At 39.8% G+C, this 24,211-nt stretch overlaps 1 protein-coding gene across 3 annotated transcripts in view; it reads right to left on the bottom strand.

Annotated features, from left to right (window-relative positions):
• Positions 1–13,467: 13,467 nt before the first annotated feature.
• UGGT1 (UDP-glucose glycoprotein glucosyltransferase 1) overlaps positions 13,468–24,211 on the bottom strand; it is a 124,294-nt gene continuing 113,550 nt past the window's right edge. For 2 of the 3 annotated variants that reach the window (XM_060153115.1, XM_060153116.1), the window contains 3 exons: positions 20,328–20,444; positions 19,713–19,881; positions 13,468–17,767 (listed from right to left, as the gene is read on the bottom strand). In XM_060153115.1, the coding sequence (XP_060009098.1) occupies positions 17,742–17,767; positions 19,713–19,881; positions 20,328–20,444 (312 nt within the window). In that variant the 3' untranslated portion in view covers positions 13,468–17,741. The remainder of the gene's footprint in view (positions 17,768–19,712; positions 19,882–20,327; positions 20,445–24,211) is intronic. The other variant, XM_060153117.1, reaches the window with a different exon arrangement.

Genomic DNA, 24,211 nt, shown 5'->3' with positions numbered 1-24,211 from the left:
GAACTTCCTCAACTTGATAAAGGGTATCTATGAAAAACCAACAGCTAACATCATACTTAATGTTGAAAGAATGTTTTCCCTACCCAGACCAGGAACAAGACAAGTATGTCCACTATCACCAATTCTATCCAAAGTTGTACTGAATGTTCTAGTCTGTGAAATTAGGCAAGAAAAATGAGTAAAGACATCCCAATTGGAAAGGAAGAAGTAAAACTATACCTATTCACAGGTGACGTGCTCTTGTATATAGAAAATCCTAAAGAAATCCACTAAAAACTATTAAACTACTAAACAACTATTAAACTACTGAACAAGTTCAGCAAAGTTGCAGGATACAAGCTCCGTGTACAAAATCAATTGTATTTCTACACATTTGCAATGAACAATGCAAAAATGAAAGAAAATAATTTCATTTACAAAAATATCCAAAAGAATAAAATACTTAGGAGTAAATTTAACAAAAGAAGTGAAAAAATTATACTCTTTAAACTACAAAACATAGTTAAAAGAACTTAAAGATCTAAATAAATGGAAAGACACCCATTGTTCATGGATTGGAAGAACTATTGTTAAGATAGCAATACCCCACAAATGGATATAAAGACTCAACACAATCCCTATCAGAATCCCAGCTGGGTTTTTTTTTTTGTAGAAATTAACAAGCTTATTCTAAAATTTGTATAGAATTTCATAGGACTCAGAATAGTCAAAACAATTTTGAAAAAAAAGAACAAAGTAGAACATTCTTATTTTCAAAATTTATGAAGTTACAGTAATCAAAATAGTGTGGTACTGCCATAAAGACAGACATAAAGACCAATGGGATAGAATGGAAAGTCCAGACATAAACCCTCACATGGTGCTGGGACAACTGGAAAGCAACATGAAAAATAATGAAGTTTATCCCTTACCCGACACCATAGACAAAAATTAACGCAAAGTGGATATAAGACCTAAATGTAAGAGCTAAAAACTATAAAGCTCCTAGAAGAAAGCACAGAAGTAAATCTTCATGTTCTTGAATTTGGCAGTGAATTCTTGGATATGACAAAATGTGTGAGCAACAAAAGAAAAAAATAGATAAATTTGACATCATCGAAATTAAATGTTTTTCTTCAAAAGACACTGTCAAAAGTGAAAAGAGGGCTTCCCTGGTGGCACAGTTGTTGAGAGTCCTCCTGCCGATGCAGGGGACACGGGTTCGTGCCCTAGTCCGGGAAGATCCCACATGCTGTGGAGCGGCTAGGCCCATGAGCAATGGCTGCTGAGCCTGTGCATCTGGAGCCTGTGCTCCGGAATGGGAGAGGCCACGACAGTGAGAGGCCTGCGTACTGCAAAAAAAAAAAAAGTGAAAAGAAAACCCACAGAATGGGAGAAAATGTTTGCAAATCATATATCTGATGAGAGCCTTGTATCTTGAATATATAGATACCTCTTTCAATAATGTTAAAAAAACACAATTTAAAAAATGGGCAAAGGCATTTTTTCCAAGGAAGATATTCAAATGGCCAGTAAGTACATGAAAAGAGACTCAACATTATTTATCACTAGGGAAGTACAAATCAAAACCACAATGAGATACCACTTCACATCTAATAGGATGGCTCTTTTATAAAAAGGAAAATAAGTGTTGGTGAAGATGTGGAAAAATTGGAAAACTTGTATATTGCTAGTGGGAATGTAAAATGATGCAACTGTTGTGAAAAATAGTATGGAAGTTCCTTAAAAGTTAAATATAGAATGACCATATGATCCAGCAATTCCACTCATACATATTTACCCAAAAAATTGAGAACAGGGACTCAACCAGATACTTGTACGCCAGTGTTCATAGCAGCATTATTCATAATATCCAAAAGACAGAAACAACCCAAAAGTCCATTTAGATGAATGGATAAACAAAAGGCTGTGTGTACATGAAATGGAATATTATGCAGCCTTGAAAAGGAATTAAATTCTGATACATGCTCTGCTGTGGACTAAGTTGTGTCCCCACCCCCCAAATGTATATGTTGAAGCCCTAACCCCCAGCGTGATGGTAGTTACAGGTAGGGCCTCTGAGAGATAATTACGTTTAGATGAGGTCATGAGGGTGAGGACCTCATGATGGGATTAGTGCCCTTATAAGAAGAAAAAGAGACACAAGAGCTCTCTCTCTGCCATGTGAGGACACAAAAAGAAGGTGGCCATCTGCAAGCCAGGAAGAGAACCTGACCATTCTAGCACTCTCATCTCAGTCTTTAAGCCTCCAGAACTGTGAAAAGTAAATTTCTGTTGTTTAAGCCACCCAGTCTTTGGTATTTAGTTATGGCACCTTGAGACAACTATGTCATGCCACAGCATGGATGAACATTGAGGACATTATGTTAAGTGAAATAAGCCACACAGAAAAGGATGACCATTGTATGATTCCACCTATATGACGTACTAAAAGAGTGAAATTCATGGAGACAGAAAGTGGAATAGTGGTTATCAGGTGCTGGGGGTAGTTGTTTAATGGGTACAGTTTCAGCATGAGCTGATAAAAAAGTTCTGGAGATGGATAGTGGTGATGGTTGTTCAACACTGCAAATGTACTTAATGCCACTGAATTTTATCCTTAAAAAAAATGGTTAAAGTGGTAAATTTTATGTTATGTATATCTTACCACAATAAAAAAATGCAAAAAAAAAAAAACACATGGATTTGACAGACTGAAAGAAGGAATAGGTTACTACATTATTAGAGTTGGCAATTTTTTTTAAAATAGCAGCAATCATTTCTTTATTTTAATTGAAGTATAGTTGATTTACAATGTGTTAGTTTCAGGTGTACAGCAAAGTGATTCAGATATATATATAAAAGAATCTGAAAAAGAATATATGTATTATATATATTCAGATATATATATGAAAATAATCTGAAAAAGAATATGTGTGTGTGTGTGTGTGTGTGTGTATGTATATATATATATATATATATATATATATGCTATTACAAAATATTGAGTATAGTTCCCTGTGCTATACAGTAGGTCCTTGTTGGTTATCTATTTTATATATAGTAGTGTGTATAATTTAATCCCAAACTCCTAATTTATCCCTCCCCCTCCCCTTACCCCTTTGGTAACCATAAGTTTGTTTTCTATGTCTGCGGGTCTATTTCTGTTTTGTATATGAGTTCATTTGTATCATTTTAAATTGAGGTTTTGATTTGCATTTTCCTTATGATTAATTAGGATATTTGAGGATATTTTCATGTGCTTATTGGTCATTTCTTTATCTTCTTTGGAGAAATGTCTATTCAAGTCATAGCCCAGTTTTTTAATTGAGTGGGTTTTTTGTTTGCTTGTTTTTTGTTTTGTTTTTGCTGTTGAGTCATAGGAGTCTCTATATATTCTGGATATTACTCTCTTATCAGATATGATTTACAAATATTATTCTTGTTCTGTGGCTTGTCTTTTCACTGTCTTGATAATGTCCTTTGATACACAAACTTAAAAGTTTTTTGATGAATTCCAATTTACTTTTTCTTTTACTATGTGTGCTTTTAGTGTCATAATTAAGAAACCATTGCTAACTTGGTAGGGTTCAACCTCATTCTTTTGTATGTGGCTATACAGTTGTCTCAGCACCATTTTTTCAAAACAAGACCTTTACCCCAACAAATTGTCTTGGGACTCTTGTTGAAAATCAATTAACCATATATGTGAGAGTTTATTTCTAAGCTCCCTATTCTATCAGTCTATATCTCTAGCTTTATGCTAGTGCCACACTCTTTTGATTACTATAGCTTTGCAGTAAGTTTTTAAAATTGGGAAGTGTGAGTCCTCCAACTTTGTTCTTCTATATCAGGATTGCTATGGCTATTCGGAGTCCCTTGAAATTCCATATGAACTTTAGGATGAGTTTTTCTATTTCTGCAGAAAATGCCAGTGGGATTTTGATAAGAATTGCATTGAATTTGTACATAAATTTAAGAAGTACTGTCATTTTAACCATAGTAAGTCTTCTAATCCATGAATGCAGTATGTCTTTCCATTAATTTAGGTATTCTTTAATTTCTTTCAGCAATGTTTTCTGGTTTTCAGTGTACAGTTTTTCTCCTCCTTGGTTAAGTTTATACCTAAGAAAATTATTATTCCTGAAGCTGTGCAAATGGAATTGTTTTCTTAATTCCTTTTTGGATTGTTCATTGCTATAGAAATATAGTTGATTTTGTGTGTGTTGATTTTGTATCCTACAGCATTGCTAAATTCAACTTTCTTTGTAGATTCCCTGGGGTTTTATATTGGGCTGGCCGAAAAGGTCATGAAAACCCGAACGAACTTTTTGGCCAACCCAATACATACCGTGCCTTCTGGAAACAGAGATAATTACCTCTTCTTTTCCAACTTGAGTAACTGTTATTTTGTTTTTCGTACCTAATTGCTCTGGCTATAACTGCAGTACTATGTTGAATACTGACAAAAGTAGGCATCCTAATCTTGTTCCTGATCTTAGGGGGAAAGTTTTCAGTCTTCCACCACCAAGTTTATTAGCTCAGTTGGGTTTTTCATATATGGCCTTTATCATGTAGAGAACATTCTTCTATACCTAGTTTATTGAATTTTTTTTAAATCATGAAAGCGTGTTGAACTTTATCAAATTCTTTTTTTTTTGCATTGATTGAGATGATCATGTGGTATTTTTCCTTCATTCTATTAATGTGGTATATTACAATGAATAATTTTCATATGTTGAACAACACTTGCTCTGGGGCTAAATCCCACTTGCTCATGGTGTATAATCCTTTTAATATGCTAGAATTCTATTTGGTAGTATTTTGTTGAGGGTTTTGGCATCTGTATTCGTTAGGGATATTGACCTCTAGTTTTTTTGTAGTCTATGTCTGGCTTTGATGTCAAGAAGCTAGCCTATGGAATGAGTTAGGAAGTGTTCCCTCCTCTTCATTTATTTGGGAAGAGTTTGAGAAGGATTGATTTTCATACATATTAAATATTCGGTAGAGTTCACCAGTGAAACCATCTGGTCTTGGACTTTTCTTTGCTGGGAGGTTTTTTTAATTACAGATTCAATCCCCTTTTTATAGGTCTAGTCTGATTTTCTATTCCTTCTTGAGTCAGTCAGCTTTGATAATTTGTGTGTTTATAGGAATTTTCCCTCTTGTTGGCAAACAATTGTTTGTAGTATTCTCTCATAATCCACTTTATTTCTGTAAAATCAGTAGTAATGTCCCCACTTTCATTTCTAGTTTTGACTGAGTCTCTCTCCTTCTTCCCCACCCTCATCAACCTAAAGGTTTGTAAATTTTGTTAATATTTTCAAAGAACCAACTTTTGATGTCACTGATTTTTCTCTATTGTTTTTCTACTCTCTAATTCATTTATCTCTGCTCTAATCTTTGTTATTTCCTTCCCTCTGCTTGTTTGGGTTTAGTTTGCTCTTCTTTTTTCTAGCTCCTTAAGATTTACATTTAGATTATTAATTTGAATTTTTCTTCCTTTCTAATGTAGGCATTTACTGCTGTAAATTTCCCTCTTAGCACTCCATCCCATCAGTTTTTCAATATTGTGTTTTTATTTTTATCTATCTCAAGGTTTTAAATTTTTTCTTTGTGATTTTTTTTCTTTGACCCATTGCTTATTTAAGAGTGTGTTGTTTAATTTTTGTAAATTTCATTATTGTGAAATTTCCAGTTTCTCTTCTATTATTGGTATCTAGTTTCATTCCATTGTGATCAGAAGTTACTTTGTATGATTTCAGCCCTACAAAATTCATTAAGAATTGTTCTGTAGCCTAACATATCATGTGTCCTGGAGGGTGTTTCATGTGGAATTGAGAAGAATACATATTCTGCTGTTTCGTGGAGTGTTCTGTTTATATCTGTTAGATCTAATTGGTTTACAGTGTTGTTCAGGTCCTCTACTGTTATTAATCTTCTGTTGGACTGATCTGTCCTTTTTGAAAGTGGGTACCGAATTGTCCAACTATTATTATAGAACTATTTCTCCCTTCAATTCTGTCCATTTTTGCTTCATATATTTTAGGGCTCTATTGTTAGGTGTGTACAAGTTTGTCATTATTATACCTTCTTACTGGATTGAACCCTTTATCAATATATAATGTCCTTCTTTGTCTCTTATAACTTTTTTGAATTAAAGTCTATTTTATCAGACAATAATATAGTCACTCCAGCTCTCTTTTGGTTGCTATTTGCATGGATTATCTTTTCCTATCCTTTTACATTCAAACTCTTTGTCTTTGTATCTGAAATGAGTCATTTGTTGACAACATATAGATCATGTTTGTGAAAAAAACATTTTTTCCCAACCTTTGCCTTTTAACAGGAGAGTTTAACCCATTTACATTTGAATTTAATACTGATAAAAATATTTACTTCTGCCATTTGGCTTTTTGTTTTCTGTATGTCATACATTTTGTTTCTCAATTCCTCAATTACTGATTTGGCAGGGGGGTATTTATTTGAACTTTTGAAGTGTACCAGTTTGATTCCCTTCTTTCCTTTTCCATATATTTTTATATTACTTTCCTAGTGGTTACCTTAGGAGTTACAATTAACATCATAAACTTATATAAAAACCTGGTTTGAATAATACCAACTTAGTTTCAATAGTGTACACTCTGCTCCGTATATCTCTGTTCCTCCCCCATTGTTTTGTCGCAAATTATATTTTTATACATGTTGTGCTCATTAACAAAATTTTTACTTTATGTATTTGCCTTTTAAATCATATGGGAATAAAAGAAGAGTTATGAAGTAAAAGTAAATGATACTTGTTTTTATATTTACCTAGGTAGGTACTTTTACCAATGTTCCTTCTTATGACTTTAAGTTACTGTCTCGTTTCTTTTCATTTCAGCCTGAAATATTTATTCTCTTTAGCATTTCTTGTAGGGTAGGTCTACCAGTAATGAACTCCCTTGGCTTTTGTTTATCTAGAAGTATCTTAATTTCTCCTTTATTCTTCAAAGATAGTTTTGCCAGATATAGAATTCTTGTTTGAAAGTTTATTTTTATTGTTTTAAGGACATAAGTATGTCATCTTACTGCCTTCTGATTTACATGGTTTCTGTTGAGAATTTGGCTGTTAATCTTATGAGGATCCCTTGTACATGATGAACTGCTTCTCTCTTGCTGCTTTCAAAATTCTGTCTTTGGGTTTCAACGATTAGACTATGTATCTTGGTGTAGATTTCTTTGAATTTATCCTGCTTTTAATTCATTATGCTTCTTGGAAGTGTAGATTCATGTCCTTCAACAGATTTGGGAAGATTTTGGCCATTATTTCCTCAAATACGTTTTCTGCACTTCTTTCTTCTCCTTCCGGAACTCCAATGATGCATATGTTGGTACATTTGATGGTGTCCTAGAGGTCCCTCAGACCCTGTTTTTCTTTCTCCTCCTCAGACTGGATAATTTCAATTGTCTTTAATCTTCAATTCTCTCATCCTTTTTTTCTGCCTTCTCAAATCTGCTGTTGAACCATTCTAGTGAATGTTTCATGTCAGTTAGTATACTTTTTGGCTCCAGAATTTGTTTGGTTCCTTTCTATAATTTCTCTCTTTTTAAAAAAATATTTTCATTTTGTTCATGTCATTTTCCTGATTCCTATTAGTTCTTGGCCCATGACTTCCTTTAGCTCATTGAGCATATTAAATCAGTCAACTCAATATCTTTGTCTAATAGTTACAATGTCTGGGATTTCCCAAGGATAGTTTCTATCAAATTCCTTTTTTCCTGAAACTGGGCCATACTTTCCTGTTCCCTTGTAAGTTTTTAAACTTTTTGTTGAGAAATGGACATATAATACCCAGAGGGTATTATGTTAGCTTTGGAAATCTGATTCTCCCACTCCTCTGGGATTGATAAATTTTGCTTGTTGAGGGTGGCACCATCTGTGACTTTTCCAAACAATTTTTGCAAGGTATGCATTCCTTGCGTGTGGTACCTGAAGTTTCTGTTCCATTATCTGTGCAGTCAACCAGTGACTTGAGAACAATTTAATTGTCTGTCTCCAGCAAGGAAAAAAAACGCTCCTGTCTCTTTAAATCTTTTTAAAAAAATTAAATTTATTTATTTATTTTTGGCTGTGTTGGGTCCTCATTGCTGCATGCGGGCTTTCTCTAGTTGCAGCGAGCAGGGGCTACTCTTTTCTTTTTTTTTTTTTGCGGTACGCGGGCCTCTTACTGTTGTGGCCTCTCCCGTTGCGGAGCCCGGACGCGCAGGCTCAGCGACCATGGCTCATGGGTCCAGGCGCTCTGTGGCATGTGGGATCTTCCCAGACCGGGGCACGAACCCGTGTCCCCTGCATCAGCAGGCGGACTCTCAACCGCTGCGCCACCAGGGAAGCCCCAGGGGCTACTCTTCATTGCGGTGCACGAGCTTCTCATTGCAGTGGCTTCTCTGGTGGCGCACGGGTTATAGGCGCCCGGGCTTCAGTAGTTGTGGCACATGGGCTCAGCAGTTGTTGCTCACAGGCTCTAGAGCGCAGTCTCGGTAGTTGTGGCACACGGGCTTAGTTCCTCCGAGGCATGTGGAATCTTGCCAGACCAGGGCTTGAACCCATTGTCCCCTGCATTGGCAGGCGGATTCTTAGCCACTGCGCCACCAGGGAAATCTCTTTAAATCTTCTGACAGATAACCCCAGGGTAAGCCACTGCTACTGAGGGCCAAAACCAAGGCAAGTTTCTATGCCAGTTCCTCAGGCATCACTAGACCAGCCCAAATGCATAAGTCCAAATGTTTTGAGGACAAGGTCACCACTACCCACCCTGGCACCAGCCAGCTGCTCCAGGAACTCAGCCAAGATGGTGTTAAGGAATCAGGAGTGGTAGTTGGCTTGTGCCTGCCCCTAACTTACAAAAGATCAGAAGCCTCTCCCTTCGTGAAGTGCTCACAACCAGCACATGAAGTGCTGGTTGTTATAAGTGTCCAAACATGTTCCAGAGTTCCAAAGTAGTTTATTTCAATTGATCTTTCCAGCTTAATCGTTGACTCAGCAGAGTGACTGACCCCAGATCTTTGTAGCCTGTCATTTTGCTTGTTGTCACACCTACTCTGTATTTTTAAGTAACGTCATTAGGTGCATACATATTTAGGATTGTTAATGTCTCCTTGATTAATTGACTTGTATCATCATAGAATATCCTTCTTTTACCTCTGGTAATTCTCATTGTCTTGAAGTTCACTCTGTCTAATATGAATATAGCCACACCAGTTTTCTCATTATTAGTGTTTGTGCGAGACAGTTCTTAATGTCAACCTATTTTTATTTAATGTGCATCTCTATAAATTCCTTTTTAAAATACAATCTGAAAATCTCAGACTTCTATTTAGAGTGTTTAAGACCATTAATATATAATGCAAATACTGACTTTTTCAGTTTAAAGACTACTGTTTAATTTGTTTTACTATTTATCTCCTCTACTTGTTCCTTTGCTTCTCCTTTCCTGCCTCTTTTGGGTTGATTGAGTTTTACATGTTTTTTTTTTAATTGAAAATTAAAATTTTCCTGTCTCCTCTTGTTTTGTTTTTTGTTTGTTTTGATTTTTGGTATAACTATATTTTTTCAAATGGTTGCTCTAGGGAAAACAATATGCTTTCTCAGCTTATCAGTTTATCTTCCATTACTGTCATACCAATTCACAATAATGTAAGAACATTATAACTCCCATCCTTTGTGCAATTGTCATGTATCTTACTTCTACATGTTATATACCCAAAATACAGGTAACATTTTTGCTTTAAGCAATCAATAGTCTCTTAAAGGAAAAATAGTATATTTACCCACATACTATTTCCAGCGCTCTTCATTCCTTCCTGTAGACATGAATTTCTATCTATCTGGCATCATTTTCCTTTTAGCCTGAAGAACTTTTACCATTTTTTTTTTGTACATGTCTACAAGCAATGTATTCTCTTGACATTCAGTTATCCTGAAATAGTTTTATTTCATTTTCACTTTTGAAAAATATTTCCCCCACATAATGTTAAGACAGATTTTCTTTCTTTCAGCGCTTTAAAAATGTTATTCCTCTGTCATGTTCTTTTTTCCTGATAAAAAGTCAGCTATCATTCTTTTCTTTTTTAAAATAAATTTATTTATTTATTTATTTTTGGCTGTGTTGGGACTTCATTGCTGCACGCAAGCTTTCTCTAGTTGTGGCGAGCAGGGGCTACTCTTCATTGTGGTGCACGGGCTTCTCATTGCAGTGGCTCCTGTTGTTGCGGAGCACGGGTTCTAGGCACGCAGGCTTCAGTAGTTGTGGCACGTGGGCTCAGTAGTTGTGGCTCACGGGCTCTAGAGCACAGGCTCAGTAGTTATGGCGCAGGGGCTTAATTGCTCTGTGGCATGTGGGATCTTCCCAGACCGGGGCTTGAACCCATGTCCCCTGCATTGGCAGGCAGATTCTTAACCACTGTGCCACCGGGAAAGTCCTCAGCTATCACTCTTATTGTTATATCTGTGTATGGTATGTCTTTTTTGTTTTCCTGACTACTTTTTAAAGATTATCTTTGGTTTTCAGCATTTGACTATGACATGCCTAGGTGTGACCTTCTTTGTATTTATCCTGCATGTGTGTGTGTGTGTGTGTGTGTGCGCGCATGCACACGCGTGTGCGTGTGCATGTGCGTGCACTGGTTTGGGGGGTGGGGGGTAACACACAGTGAGGCCGGACAAAGATCAAGAGAAAAGCTAGAAGAGTTTTACAGTTTTGTTATATCACAATTCACACCATGCAGGACCCCTCGGGGGAAGCACTAGGGTTGGTCACTAGGAAGAAGGCAAGGCAGGAACTGTGGGCAAGAGCTTTAACTGTGGTTTCCCCAGGAATGAATGGGTGAGGCAGGGTAAGACTGGCTAATTTGAGTATTTCAATAAGCTCTGGAGCATAGGAGATGTCCCTGCATGTCTTATATCTGGCCTTGGGCGATTAGGGTGGGTATATAGTGGCCCAGAGTTGAAGAGTCCAATAAGTGAAGTGGTTGAGGGTGTGGACTAGATTGGCTGTTCAAGAGAACTGACTGGCCTTTAGCCAGGGCCAAAACTGGGTCAAGAGAGCATTTTTAAGAAACTGTATTTCTGGAGTCACTAAGGCTCTTGGATCCATGAGTTGTTTTTAATCACACCTTGACAATTTTTGGCCAGTATTTCTCCAAACATATCTGTTAAACTGCTTGATACTGCCTCACAGGTTACTACATATATTCATTTATGATTTTTCTCAATCGTTTTTCCCTCTTTGCTTTTCAATTTGGATAATTTCCATTAACCTGTCTTCAAGTTCTCTGATCCTTTTTTTTAAAAGTTTGCAGTGTTTAATCTTAAGCCTACCCATGAAATTGGTTTTTAAAAATTTCATCTCTCCTAAAATTCCCCACATCTTCATCCTTTGTATATATCCATTCCTATTGTTTCTTTAACATATTTATAATTATTTCCTTTTTAAATAAATTTTATTTATTTTTTGGCTGCAGTTGGGTCTTCATTGCTGTGCGCAGGCTTTCTCCAGTTGCAGCAAGCAGGGGCTACTCTTCATTGCAGCGCATGGGCTTCTCATTGCAGTGGCTTCTCTTGTTGCGGAGCACAGGCTCCAGGCGCACAGTAGTTGTGGCTCGCAGGCTCAGTAGTTGTGGCACACGGGCCTAGTTGCTCCACAGCATGTGGGATCTTCCCGGACTGGGCATCGAACCCATGTCCCCTGCATTAGCAGGGGGGTTCTTAACCACTGCACCACCAAGGAAGTCCCTATAATTATTCTAAAATTCTTATTCAACAATTTCAACATCTTGGTTGCCTGCAGATCTCTTGACTTTTTCCCCCTTGTTTATGTGTCCTAATATTCATTCCTGTTTCTTACGTCTGATCTGTGATTGTATACTGGACATTCTGAGTGATATAGAGACTCTGGATTCATTAATTTTCCTACGAAAACTGTTGGGTTTTAGTAGGGAGTTAAGTTACTATTGGATCACCTTGATTCTTCGAAGCCTTGACTTTACAGTTTATTAGAGTGGTTCTATTTTAGTTTTGCCCTTAGTCCTAGGGCCTAGACCCGAGTTCAGCGGAAAGCCCCAAATATTTACTGAGCCTCTCTAACTTGGTGGGACATAAACGCCAAACTTTCCCTCCCCAGCGCCAGACATCTTCTGAGCTTTTCCAGCTTTCCAGCTGTTGCTTTGTTTGGCCCTCTTGGAATCCTGCTTTGTTCAAGCATAATTTAGGAGTCAGCCAAGGATATGAGGGGAGTATGCACGGCAAATTCAAGGCTCTGTGGCTTCCTCCTTTCTGGGATTTTCTGCCTTCAATTTCCAGCTGCTTGGGCAGCCTCTGAACTCTGACTTGGTTCCTCAGCCCTGTAGAACAGCCACTTTTTGTTTTATTCCCTGTGGGCCACATGAGGAATAGTTGCTTAAATGTGGATCTTATCCAGTGTGTTTCTCTTCTTTCAGGGGTTGGGTCCCCTCCAGTTTTTGCCTGTCTCTGATCACTTTCCAGTGCATTTCAACAATGTATATATATTTACTGGTTGGTCTGATACAATGCTCTTGCCACTGATGGAAGCCAGACTATAATCCAACTTCTTTTTACCTCTTTATCTGGTTGATGGTTATACAAGTGTGTTTACTTTGAAAATCTATCAAGGTGTATGTCTGTGTACTTGTACCTTCAAATGCTATATATCAATAGTAATTTTTTTACAAGAAAAAAGAGGTTTCATGTGGGTACCCAGTTTAAAACCCCTGAGGGGCTTTCTGGTGGCTCTGGATCAACTCAGATCCCCACTCCAGCACCTCGCTCCTGGCCATGACTCCAGCCCCAGAGATTCACTTGCAGCTCCTTAAATGAGATACACCAGCTCTCCAACCTCACTGTATCCCCACCTCCCTCATTCTACACAGATAATGCCTACTGATTCCCCAAACTTGAGTTTAAGCATCCTCTCCTTGTAGAAGCTTTTCCTGACCACCAAACCCCTCGTTCCCTCCTCCACCGTAGGTGCCCTCTGTCATGTTCTCACAGCCACAAGGTCCCTCTGCCCAACCTCCACCTCTGCAAGCGCTCCCATTACACCAGCTTGCGGTGTCCAGTGAGCACCTGAATGGCGGGAACCGTATCTTCAACCTTAAATCCAGCCCCAGCGTAGGAGCTCAGAGAATTTGCAAAATGAACAAAGTCCGTGCCATCCTTCCTGTTACGGTTAGTGCTTCTGGAGCAGCTTGCCTGCCAGACCCTGCCTGGGGCAGTCCCCCAAACTTGGGGACCTCGGAAGAGGCCTGGGTGCTCCCCTGAGAATCTAGAGAATTGGCTGCACCTGGACCTAGCTCCTCAGCAGACAAGGCGTTCGGGTAAAGCTCTTCCTCCTGTCCAGGCCTGCTGCTTCTGTCAGATGGAGGGATGGAATTTCGAGCTCTAACGACTTACCTTTCCTAAGCATAAAAGCTGAATGACGGACCAGACGGTTTTAAAGAAGAGAAGGAAAAGTTTATTGTGTTGAGCAGACCTTATTTTCATTACAGTACCAGGAAATTCATTCTCAATCCATTTCAGGCGCAGAGGGCTCTGTAGACGTTTACTGTCCCGGTGCTTGTTCCCGAGCAAGGGGCAGCACCTGGACCTTTGTTGCATTTAATGGAACAGGATTACAGTAAAATAGAAGAGTTACAAAGGTTTTTTTTTTTTTTTAAGTACAGTTTCTTTAAAAATTCTAATATTTTTCTTTGTTTTTTCCATATTTACCTTATTATTAGCAAAAACAACTGGTTGGAAACCACCGTACTTGATAATCTTTTCTCAAATTGCTGACCTTAGGTTAATGTATTTTGCCATTTTTATTGTGAAGAGGAATTATGTCCATTTCTCTGGAAATCTAAAAGGTGACACGTAAGGCAATGCATAAATTACAGGTGGGATGAAGGCCTTGCCTCAAACCCTAACTTGTGTCCTCCTTACATCTGCCACATTTGGCCTCTGTGTTGCTAGGTGATTGGAAAAGACTCAGGAGATGGCCTCACTTTCGGACTGCTTCTGGGGAGCATGCAGGTGCCTGAAGCTGATTTCGTGGTTTGTTTTTATAAGCTGTCAGCACTCAGTGACACCCTGAGAGGGAGAGATCCTCTACTCAGTGCCCTGACTCACCGCCACCCAGAAGCTTCATTTCTGTATTAGACTGAGAGATCAAAGACCAAATAATGAAAGAGAAACTGGTATCCTCCAGATACTCTGAAGTACCAACAAAGACCTGAGTTAATGACGTCGAATTTGTGGAATTCAGTCAGGTTACTACCAAAGTCCTAATAAAGATCCTTCCTCACTGTAGCAAGACTGGGAAAATAGGAATTTAAATTACAAAGGTTATATCACCAGACTAGACACAAAACAGCAATATTCAAGTTGATTAACCCTTATCATCCCACAAAAGTGTCCCCATAAAAATCAAATGCTTAAAAAACTAATTATTAAAATTACACAATGGAATATATTTAAATAACTTTGCACACAACACACCCTGCATTCACTGTTACCAAGAGAAAGCTTCACCAAAACACTTCCACTTCCATGATATTGATACCACAGCACGAACATTTTACTCAGAAAAATGCACGAGATGTCCTCTTGAAACTCTTGAGTTTAATTATTTCTTTTAATCATCCATGACAGTTTCAGGAAAAAAAGAAAACTGCTTTCAAGTAGCCAAATTTACTCCCAAGGGGGTGTTGGGGAGGAGGAACCACCTTATGCTCGCTGCTGTGAGGGCGGGGTCTGACCCGTCCCAAGTTACGAGGTCAGTAAAGTGGAATTCCCAGCCAAAGGAAACTGGGATTTTCATCTCCCTTCCAGTCTCTTCTGGAAACCGCACTGCTGTCCCTGGCCGTCAGCCCCTTCACTCAGTAATCCTGCAACCAGACAGACGTTGTTCGTTCCATCAGACCTTTCACAAGGCTCATGATATGAGGGCGTGAGGACAGCAGAGTCGATTAAGCTCCCTTCTTGGAAAGTACTACCTGATTTTCATGAAACCTTTGCTCCCCGCCGCCCCCCGAGCTGAGCTCACACAGTGCGTGGGCCTACCAGGTGCGCGTGTGCTTGGCAGGCAGGCCAACAGCTCTACGTTTCAATCTGAAGTGCCACTTTGACAGCTTCGGCACTCCCTCAGGCGTGTGGAAAACTGCCGCACCAGCGCTCTCAGCGGGGCAAGTATTCAGGACGCTTTTAAACGAAACACAGGCACGTCCCTGCAGCTCCGAGAGCAGGCCGCGTGCACCCGTTCTGACCTCCGTCAAACACCACTGTTTGCAAGACATAAAAACCCACGCTGTTGCGTGTCGTTCTGATGTGTCACATTATGTCACGTTGCTCTGGCACTGATTCAGAAAGAAAAGGTTTCCACTGTGGCATGATGAAGGGGGAAAAAGTCCATTACGTATGAAAAGATGGTTGAGAACAACGTACTGTGAGTAGCTTCCAGAAGCTTGCACTTCTCGGTAAAATCAGTTCATGTTTCTTGTGAAAAATCTCACCTATCTTTCCCGTCACAATTTGCTTTCATACGGTAGAGAGAACAGACAAAGCTGACCAAGACCAAATTTTAGTGGCGGTATCATTTCCCAGGGCGCTAGAGGTTCGTTTTGCAAGTTGCTCATGCCACGCGAACCAAGATATTCCTGGCATGAGAAGGAGGACCCTAGGCCGTTTCAGAAGCAAGCGGGGTCTCGCATGTTTAGATTCAACTGTTAATAAGACTTAAATTTAGGGTGGTGACAAATAAGGGGCAACGAGGACACACACACACTACACAGAGAACAGATTTCACCTTCCTCATGAACGATACACGTTAAGAGCCCAGGCAGAAAGACGTGGAAAGGTGGCCTATTCCATGTCCCGAGGGAACCAGCGTTTAGAAAGCACATCCCAATGACTTTTGTTATTTCGCTCAACCTCCCAGTAAATGAAGTGGGAAAACGCACAACTGCGCCCGTGGTTGTAGACAGAAGTGGCGGCGGCGGCGGCAGCCTCTCTGAAGGCTTAATTAACCCTCAGATGGACCTGAGTGAATGTTTTCCACTCTCATTGATTCTATCCCTTTAGCTGCTCTGACCAGGGGAGGAGCAGCGTGGGGGGAACTCACGCTAGAGCCTTTGTCAACAGCGACACCTCTGAGGGACCTTTGCAGTCTTGGATCGATTTATCTAAAAATCTTTCGGGCTCCCTCCTCCCCAGTTTTTTAATGGACCTACAAAAGCACGCTCAAAAGCTCCCTAGGACTAAGAGACTCCCGAGCTAACCTTGGCGTGTGAATATGGAAAAAATTAATTCCTCGATATTTGTCCTAAGACTTTGGAAGGAGGCACAGTCCACGGAGTGCTCTGCTGCTGTGCCCTGCAGCCTGGGCAGCCAGGGGTCAGGACCTGCAGCCTTACAGCCACGCAGGCCGACAGCACCCGCAAGACTCCTCGTGGGCGCCTCCCGGCTCTGCCCACCCAGCAGGAAAGGCTGCCGCGGAAGCGCCCTTCTGGGCTGCTGAAGTGAAGACACGAAAAGCCATGACCAAAGGGCCAAACCTGCTTCAAGATGCAACTCTGTGGAGTCAGAACGGGTGCAACACTGGCAATTTCTGCAAGTCAAAGGCAGCCCACCGCACTAAACTAAAAGGAATACAGAACAGTGTATAGAAAAAAGTGAATTACACAAGCAGAATCTCTCCCGATCTCGGATCTGGGAGTCTTCCGTAGAGAAAAGCCAAAGCCAACTTCCCCTGGGTCTGAGAGACGAAAATCCTGCGGAGAAGAAGAGGGTAAATGATGCGGTGACCGTCCTGAGGGAGCCCTGAGCCCTTCAGGATGGATCACTACAGGGGCTTACTATGGCTGTATCCAGTAAGGAAATAACAGGCTTCTTTTTTAAGAAAGTGGGAAGAGAAAAGCAAAGACTTTCACAACTTAAAAAACTGCTTATAAAACAATTACTTAAAACGTTCACTGGGGCTGGGTGGAGAATAAGGACAACGTCTTCATTTCCAATTAGTCACAACGGTGCCGACGGTCTATAAAAGAGGACGGCCGATCTCCAGTCCCCCTCGCCCTCACCCCAGCGTTCCAGAGCCTCCTACTCCTGACATTTTCCCTACCCTCAGCCCAACCCACCCCCATCCTAACCCCAAATTAACCTGCCCCGAGCCGAGCCTGAAGACACATGATTGTTGGTTGGGTTTCAATTTGACAGTGAACCTGATGCTGGGGAAGGGCACAGGGGAACGCTGGCGCAAACCCCGAGGTGCCCAGACCTTGGGCAAAGCTTCTGATGGCTGATGTGGGCGGCACCTGCCCTGCGGCCCAGGCTGCAGACTGAGCTCCGCTGCCCGTAGGCTGAGGTAAGGAAGGACACGGTGCCTCTGGCTGGTGGCTTCCCGAGACACTGTGGCACGTGTGGGCTCCTGGGTGTGAGCACCACAGGGCTCGTTTTCTTCCAGTTGCCTCTGCCATCTTCCCCTCTGGTTAGAAGCCTGCTCTTTATAGAGTCCCCCAGAGATCAGCCCCTTGTCTTCCTCTGAGGTATGAATCCAGTGGAGCCTTGACTCCAGAGATCCAGAGCCGCCAGCGTGCAGGAGTCAGAATGAACGGTGCGGCACACCTGCCCAGCCAGTTCATCAGCAGTTGTATAGACAGATTGGAAAAAACTAGCATTTAATATAAAAAGTGTTCTTCAAATGGTGTAATTCCCTATCCTCCTCTGGAGATCATAATTCTTCATGTTTCTGAGGTCCTACGGAAAAGGAGAACGATTGAAAAGAAAAGGAATTATTGTCAAGTTATAAAAGTACAGACTAGGGACTTCCCTGGTGGTCCAGTGGTGAAGAATCCGCCTTCCAACGCAGGGGACGCGGGTTCGCTCCCTGGTCGGGGAACTAAGATCCCACACGCCACGGGGCAACCAAGCCCGCGCGCCTGAGCCAGCGTGCCACCAACTACAGAGCCCATGTGCCCTGGAGCCTACGTGTCACAACTAAGAGCCCACAGGCTGAAATGAAAGATCCCGAGTGTTGCAACGAAGACCCGACACAGCCAAAAAAAAAAAGTACAGCCTAGGCATTTTCTGGTACGAAACCTATTATTTGTGCCCCTACCTCTGCTGTATCTCTCTTTTTAAATTTTTAGGAGCTTTGGTTTAGTGTGTTTGTGTTATATTTTGAAAGCAAAAACAAACTAAAAAAGACATTTTTATCTTTAAGAACATGGAAACTACCTGCATACCCCTAACTCCATCTAAATATTGTTTTCACAAGTACGATATTTACTTCTAGGAAAAATGCACATATTTTTAGTCAGGAGTCTTCTTTTTTCACTTAATAACATATAAACACTTCCTATGTAGCAGTGTAGCTCATTTACTATTTTCTATTTTTGGGTGTTTAAAACTGTTTTTTAATGCCTTTGGTTTACAAGTAATAATAAAATAAATTTCTCCATGTACATAACTTTCTTCTTGCATTGAATTATTTCTTTCAAGGTAAATTCTCGAGAGAGAAATTACTGAGGATATAAGCACTTTAATGGCTCCTGATGATCGACTGACTGCCCTCTAACAAGGATTGTTCTAGTGCACAAAGCTTCAGCAAGGTTCACCCACAACAGGTTCATCACCATCTCCCCCAACAAATGGCATTACCAATATGTACGCTTTTTTCTATGTAGCATGTATTAATGATAGATTCCTTTAATTTGATTACTGTTTCCTCAAATTCATTTATATTTCTGTTTTCCTCTTATGTAAACAGTATGTCTACATTCTTTGCCATTTATCTATGGAAATCCTTGAGGTTTTACTCATGAACTTAATTATTTTTATGGTGAATATCCAACCTTTTAGCTGTGATTTTAATATCATGCCATAGTCTTCAGAATCACTCAAGATCCATGTTCTATAATTGCTTTTTTTTTTTTTTTTTTTTTTTTGCGGTATGCGGGCCTCTCACTGTTGTGGCCTCTCCTGTTGCGGAGCACAGGCTCCGAATGCGCAGGCTCAGCGGCCATGGCTCACGGGCACAGCCGCTCCGCGGCATGTGGGATCCTCCCGGACTGGGGCACGAACCCGTGTCCCCTGCATCGGCAGGCGGACTCTCAACCACTGCGCCACCAGGGAAGCCCTATAATTGCTTTTTGAGAATTCGTTTTGAGCTGAATACATTAAAATCCAGAGCCCAGCTATGGGTTTACAAAAGGTCACTTTTGTATTCTAATGATTTCTTTAGATTGGCTACCATCCGAGATGTACATACAGTAGGGAAAACATTATATGAAGATTTACTCCTCAGAATACTTTTTTCAAATCAATACGTTCTCTGTCTTGATCCTAAATGTGTTCATTCACTAGGAATCTGACAAGAGGTCCCCCAAATAATGTCAGGTTTGGCTTATGTATCACAAAACTCATGAACCTAAATAACAATAATCACAATGAAAGCAGTCTTTCTTCAAAAAAAGAAAGAAAGAGAAAGAAAGAAGAAAAAAAAGAGCAGCAATTGCATTAATAAATACTGTTTAGAACCCAACTGAATAAGGAAAGTGAACAATATACACTAGCAGATGTCAGGATGGAAGGATTAAATAACTGTTTCTTCTAGTCCTTTTATTCATTATTCTGCTTTTGCAACAAACAGCAATTAGACAGGCCAAGAAGTACTTGCCTAAAGCCAAGAGGCTGTACGTACCTTCCCGGCTCGGTTCTTGTGCCGGTGTGTCTTTATGAAGTGCTCCCGATTCCTTCTCCTCCTGAAAGCGTGTCTGTAGCTGTTTGATCTCCTGATCATAGTCCTGCCACTCTGGGACAATTCGAACAGCGGCCTCCAGCTTGGGCTCTTTGGTCATTGGATTATTACACTGTGAAAACCAAAATAACACACTTCAACTGAGCTGAAGGAAGGGTACGTTACACAGAATTCAAAGGTGTTTCTGTTCTTGGGTTACAGGTCCTTACTGGACAAAGAGAACAATACTGAGGAAGCAAACCATATTAGCAGAAGCAGCGTGGTAGTGAGTGGGCCGTACAAAGCTTCCGCAAAGAAGTTGTGGAGCGCTACTGGAAGGCAGGAAAAGAAACACTGGAAACATTACAAGGCACAGAGTGATCTGGAAGATCAGTGGTAACTTCACCAATTCTAAGTAGTGAAAACAACCCCATCACACACTGGAGGATTCGGCTTCCTGCTGAGGTTGCTGTAAGAAGTTCTGCAGTCCCTGAACTACACAGTTAAAGAGAAAGACTAAATTATCTAGTCATCCATCAGACAGGACTAAGATGCAGAAAAGAGCCACCGACAACTTACCAGATCAATTGTTTTTGCCCTTTTCTTAGAGGCATCGTCACACCATGTTTCACACCAAAGCCATTCTTGAGGGAGGGATTTAATTGGCACCTGGTGGATCATGTTATTGGGCAAATCCTGTTCAGAAGAGAAGATAAAACACAACAATCTAAAGTTCTAGGGTAATAAACAACAAGGTCCTACTGCAGAGCAGAGGGAACTATATTCAATATCCTGTGATAAACCATAATGGGAAAGAATATGAAAAAGAAAAAATATACATATGTATAACTGAATCACCTTGCATTACAGCAGAAATTAACACCACATTGTAAATCAACTATACTTCAATAAAATATAAAAGAAAATGTTTAGAAATAAAGTCCTAGGGGAAATTTAAATAAATGCACAGCGAATTTGCTGTTCATTACATATCACATGTCAATCACAAATTTTTAAAACAGAAAAGAGTCCGTACCAAAAACCTTAGAGAAACTAACATATTTATTTCCGGTGTTTTTAAAAACCACAAAGTTTAGAGGATCCATAAAACATCTACCCACAATAAGCATCTGAAAAACTTTAGCTTAAAACTCACAAACAGCCTGCACCTAGATTCCCTCCATGAGGGCAATTCTAAGAAAAACAGTACTGCCTTCTAAAAGCCAAGTAAGCATCGAGTGTGGCTCTTGTACTTCAAGGGTTTGCTTCAATTAAGGAAGCTCTGAATCCACCTTGTCTGCTAAGGCTTGATCCCAAGTAGATGAAGCCCACATGTTTTCTAGCCAGCTGTGCTCTATGCTTTGAAGCTTTTCTCTCAGGAAAACTTGTGCGTTTGACACAATAAAACGTTCCATTGTCCAAAGACACAAACAACCAATACGATCCGATAATTTCACTTCTGGGTATATACACAAAAGAACTGAAAGCAGAGACTCAAACGGATACTTGTACGCCGATGTTCACAGAGGCATTCTTCACAAGTCAAAAGATGGAAATAAGCCAAATGTCCATCAACAGATGAATATCCAAACAAAATGTATATACGTACAACGAAATATTATTTGATCTTAACAGGAAGAAAAGTTAGGTACATGCTACAGCATGGAGGAATCTTGAAAACATTATGCTAAGTGAAATAAAACAAACACAAAAGGAAAAATATTGTGTGATTCCAAAAGTACCTGGAATAAGCAAATGCATACTGACAGAAAATAGAATAGAGGTTACCAGGGGCTGGGGCAGGAGAAAAGGGGAGTTGACTGTTTAATGGGTACAGAGTTTCTGTTTGGGATGATGAAACAGTTCTGGAGATGGACAGCTGCACATTGTAAATATACTTAATCCCACTGAACATTTAAAAATAGTTAAAATGGTAAATTTTACCGCAGTAAAAGATAATCAAGGTAAAATACAGATACTTTCGGACAACAAAAACTGAATTTGTTACTAGTGAACACTAAGTAAAGGACCATCTTCAGGCAGAAGGAAAATGATCCAATATGGAAGCCCAGAAATGCAGGGGAGAATGCAGAGTAACCCAAAGGGTAACTATGTTAGTTCAAATTTAAATAGATACTGACTGTATTCAACAAGAAGAATAACTTCTTCTGGGGTTTAAAATATAGACAGATCTAAAATACATGGCAACATAGTATTTAGGTTGAGATAAGGATAAATGGAGTAATGAGTTCTAAGACAATGACACTCAAAATGTAGTCTGTGGATTGGCAGCACAGAGTTTGCTAGGAATGCAGATTCTAAGGCCCAACCATATACCTACTGAATCAGCCTGTGGGGGATGGGGCCCAGGGCTTAAGGCTTTAAGAAGTTCTTCAGGTGATTTTTTTTTATATATGCTAAAATTTGAGAAGAACTGTTCTGATGTTTTTGCACTGTCTGGTAGATGAGTAAAATACACTAATTAACATTAGCCTTTGCAAAGTCAGAAATGCATACTGTAATCTCTAGGCTAATCATTAAAAAATTACTTTAAGTGTATAGTTTAATAGAGGGAAAATGGAATTATGAAAAAATCCTCAATCAATCTGAAAGAAACTGACAGGAGAAAAAAGAAATACAGGACATATGGAATAAGCAGGACTATGGAGAAGCCAAACTTGCTGGTGATTACATTAACTATAAACGGACTAAAGTTCAAATTAAATGACTGTCACAACCACATGAAAAAACAAACCAATATAAGCTATTTATAAGAAACAGAACTAAAACATAAGGATAAAGAATGATTGAGGGGCTTCCCTGGTGCGCAGTGGTTGAGAGTCCGCCTGCTGACGCAGGGGACACGGGTTCGTGCACCAGTCCGGGAGGATCCCACATGCTGCGAAGCAGCTGGGCCCGTGGGCCATGGCTGATGAGCCTGCACGTCCGGAGCCTGTGCTCCGCAACAGGAGAGGCCACAACAGTGAGAGGCCCGCATAGCACAAAAAAAAAAAAAAAAAAAAAGAATGATTGAGAACAGAAGGATAAAAAAATATACCATGTAACACTAACTAAAAGGAAAACCAGCGTAGCTGCACTAATACTAGATGAAGCACACTTTAAGCCCCTGCCCAAAAAGCATTAACAGAGATAATAAAAGGTTAATTTGTCAGACATATATATGACTTCTAAGTTTTTAGGCACTGAATGATACAGTCTCTAAGCACATCAAGCAAAATTTGACAAAACCAAAGACAAGAAAGATTTCACAATATGGAAAGAGATTTTAGCACAATTCTCTCAGTAACTAATAGAAAAACACACAGACAAAACACACACAACAACATACCACTAAACCTCACCTAATGGACATACATAGAAAAACATTACACCTAACATCTGCAGAATATGAAACCAGTTGAAATGTTTACCAAAACTGATCATATCTGGGTCAGCTCAACAAGCAAAGCTCAACAAACTTCAAATGGCTGAGATCATACACAATACTTTCTCAGACTAGAGCAACTGGGCTAGAACAAAAAAAAACCCTGGAAAATCTCCATGTACATAGTGAAAGAAACAAGAGGGGAATTAAAATATCTATTAATGAAGGCAGTAATGGAGGAACTGAGAAACACAAAAGACATAGAAAACAAGTAGGAAATTGGCAGATGTAAATCCTACCACACTAATAATTACATTACATGTAAAGGGATTAAACTCTCTAACTGAAAGCCACATGGGCTGCCAGCTCACATCTAACAATTTAACAGATTAACAATAAGTATTACTCAAAATTACACAGAGCGTCAGGAATTCTTACACTGCTGATGGGAGTATAAATCAGAACTACTTTGGAAAACTGTTTGGAATTATCTAGTAAAGATAAAGATGGACCAATCTGATGACCCAGCAATTCAACTTGTAGTTGTACACACAACTGAAAGATGTATACATGTGCATCAACCAAGACATGTGCATAAACGATGATCACAGCAGCATTATTTGTAGAAGACAAAAATGGAAAACAACCCAAATGTACAATAAACAAAACATACTACCACTTCACACAACAATACGGATGAATCTCACTAACATAACATTAAGCAGAAGAAGTTAGACTCAAAAGAGTACATCTTGTATAATCCCACTGAGACAGGCAGAAAAAAACAGGTAAAACTATAGTGTTTAAGGATACATGTGTAAGTAGTAATTCAATACAGAAAAGCAATGGAGTAATTACCACAAAAGTCAGGATGCTGGATACTTCCGTTAAAGAGGGTGGCTTCTGGGATGCTAGTAATGTTGTATTTCTAAAACCGGGTGGTAGTACATGGGCATGTGCTTTGTGTAATTCACTGATGCATATGAATATGCAAATATTTATAAATTTTTGTTTTGTACACCCACGTTTCTTTATGGGTGCTATCTATCACAAATGCTTAAAAAAATGCTTAAGGCAG

Source organism: Lagenorhynchus albirostris, chromosome 6, assembly GCF_949774975.1.
Source record: "Lagenorhynchus albirostris chromosome 6, mLagAlb1.1, whole genome shotgun sequence".
NCBI lineage: Eukaryota > Metazoa > Chordata > Mammalia > Artiodactyla > Delphinidae > Lagenorhynchus > Lagenorhynchus albirostris.
The sequence above is the reverse complement of the archived record's forward strand: the minus strand, read 5'-3'. Positions and strand labels throughout refer to the sequence as shown.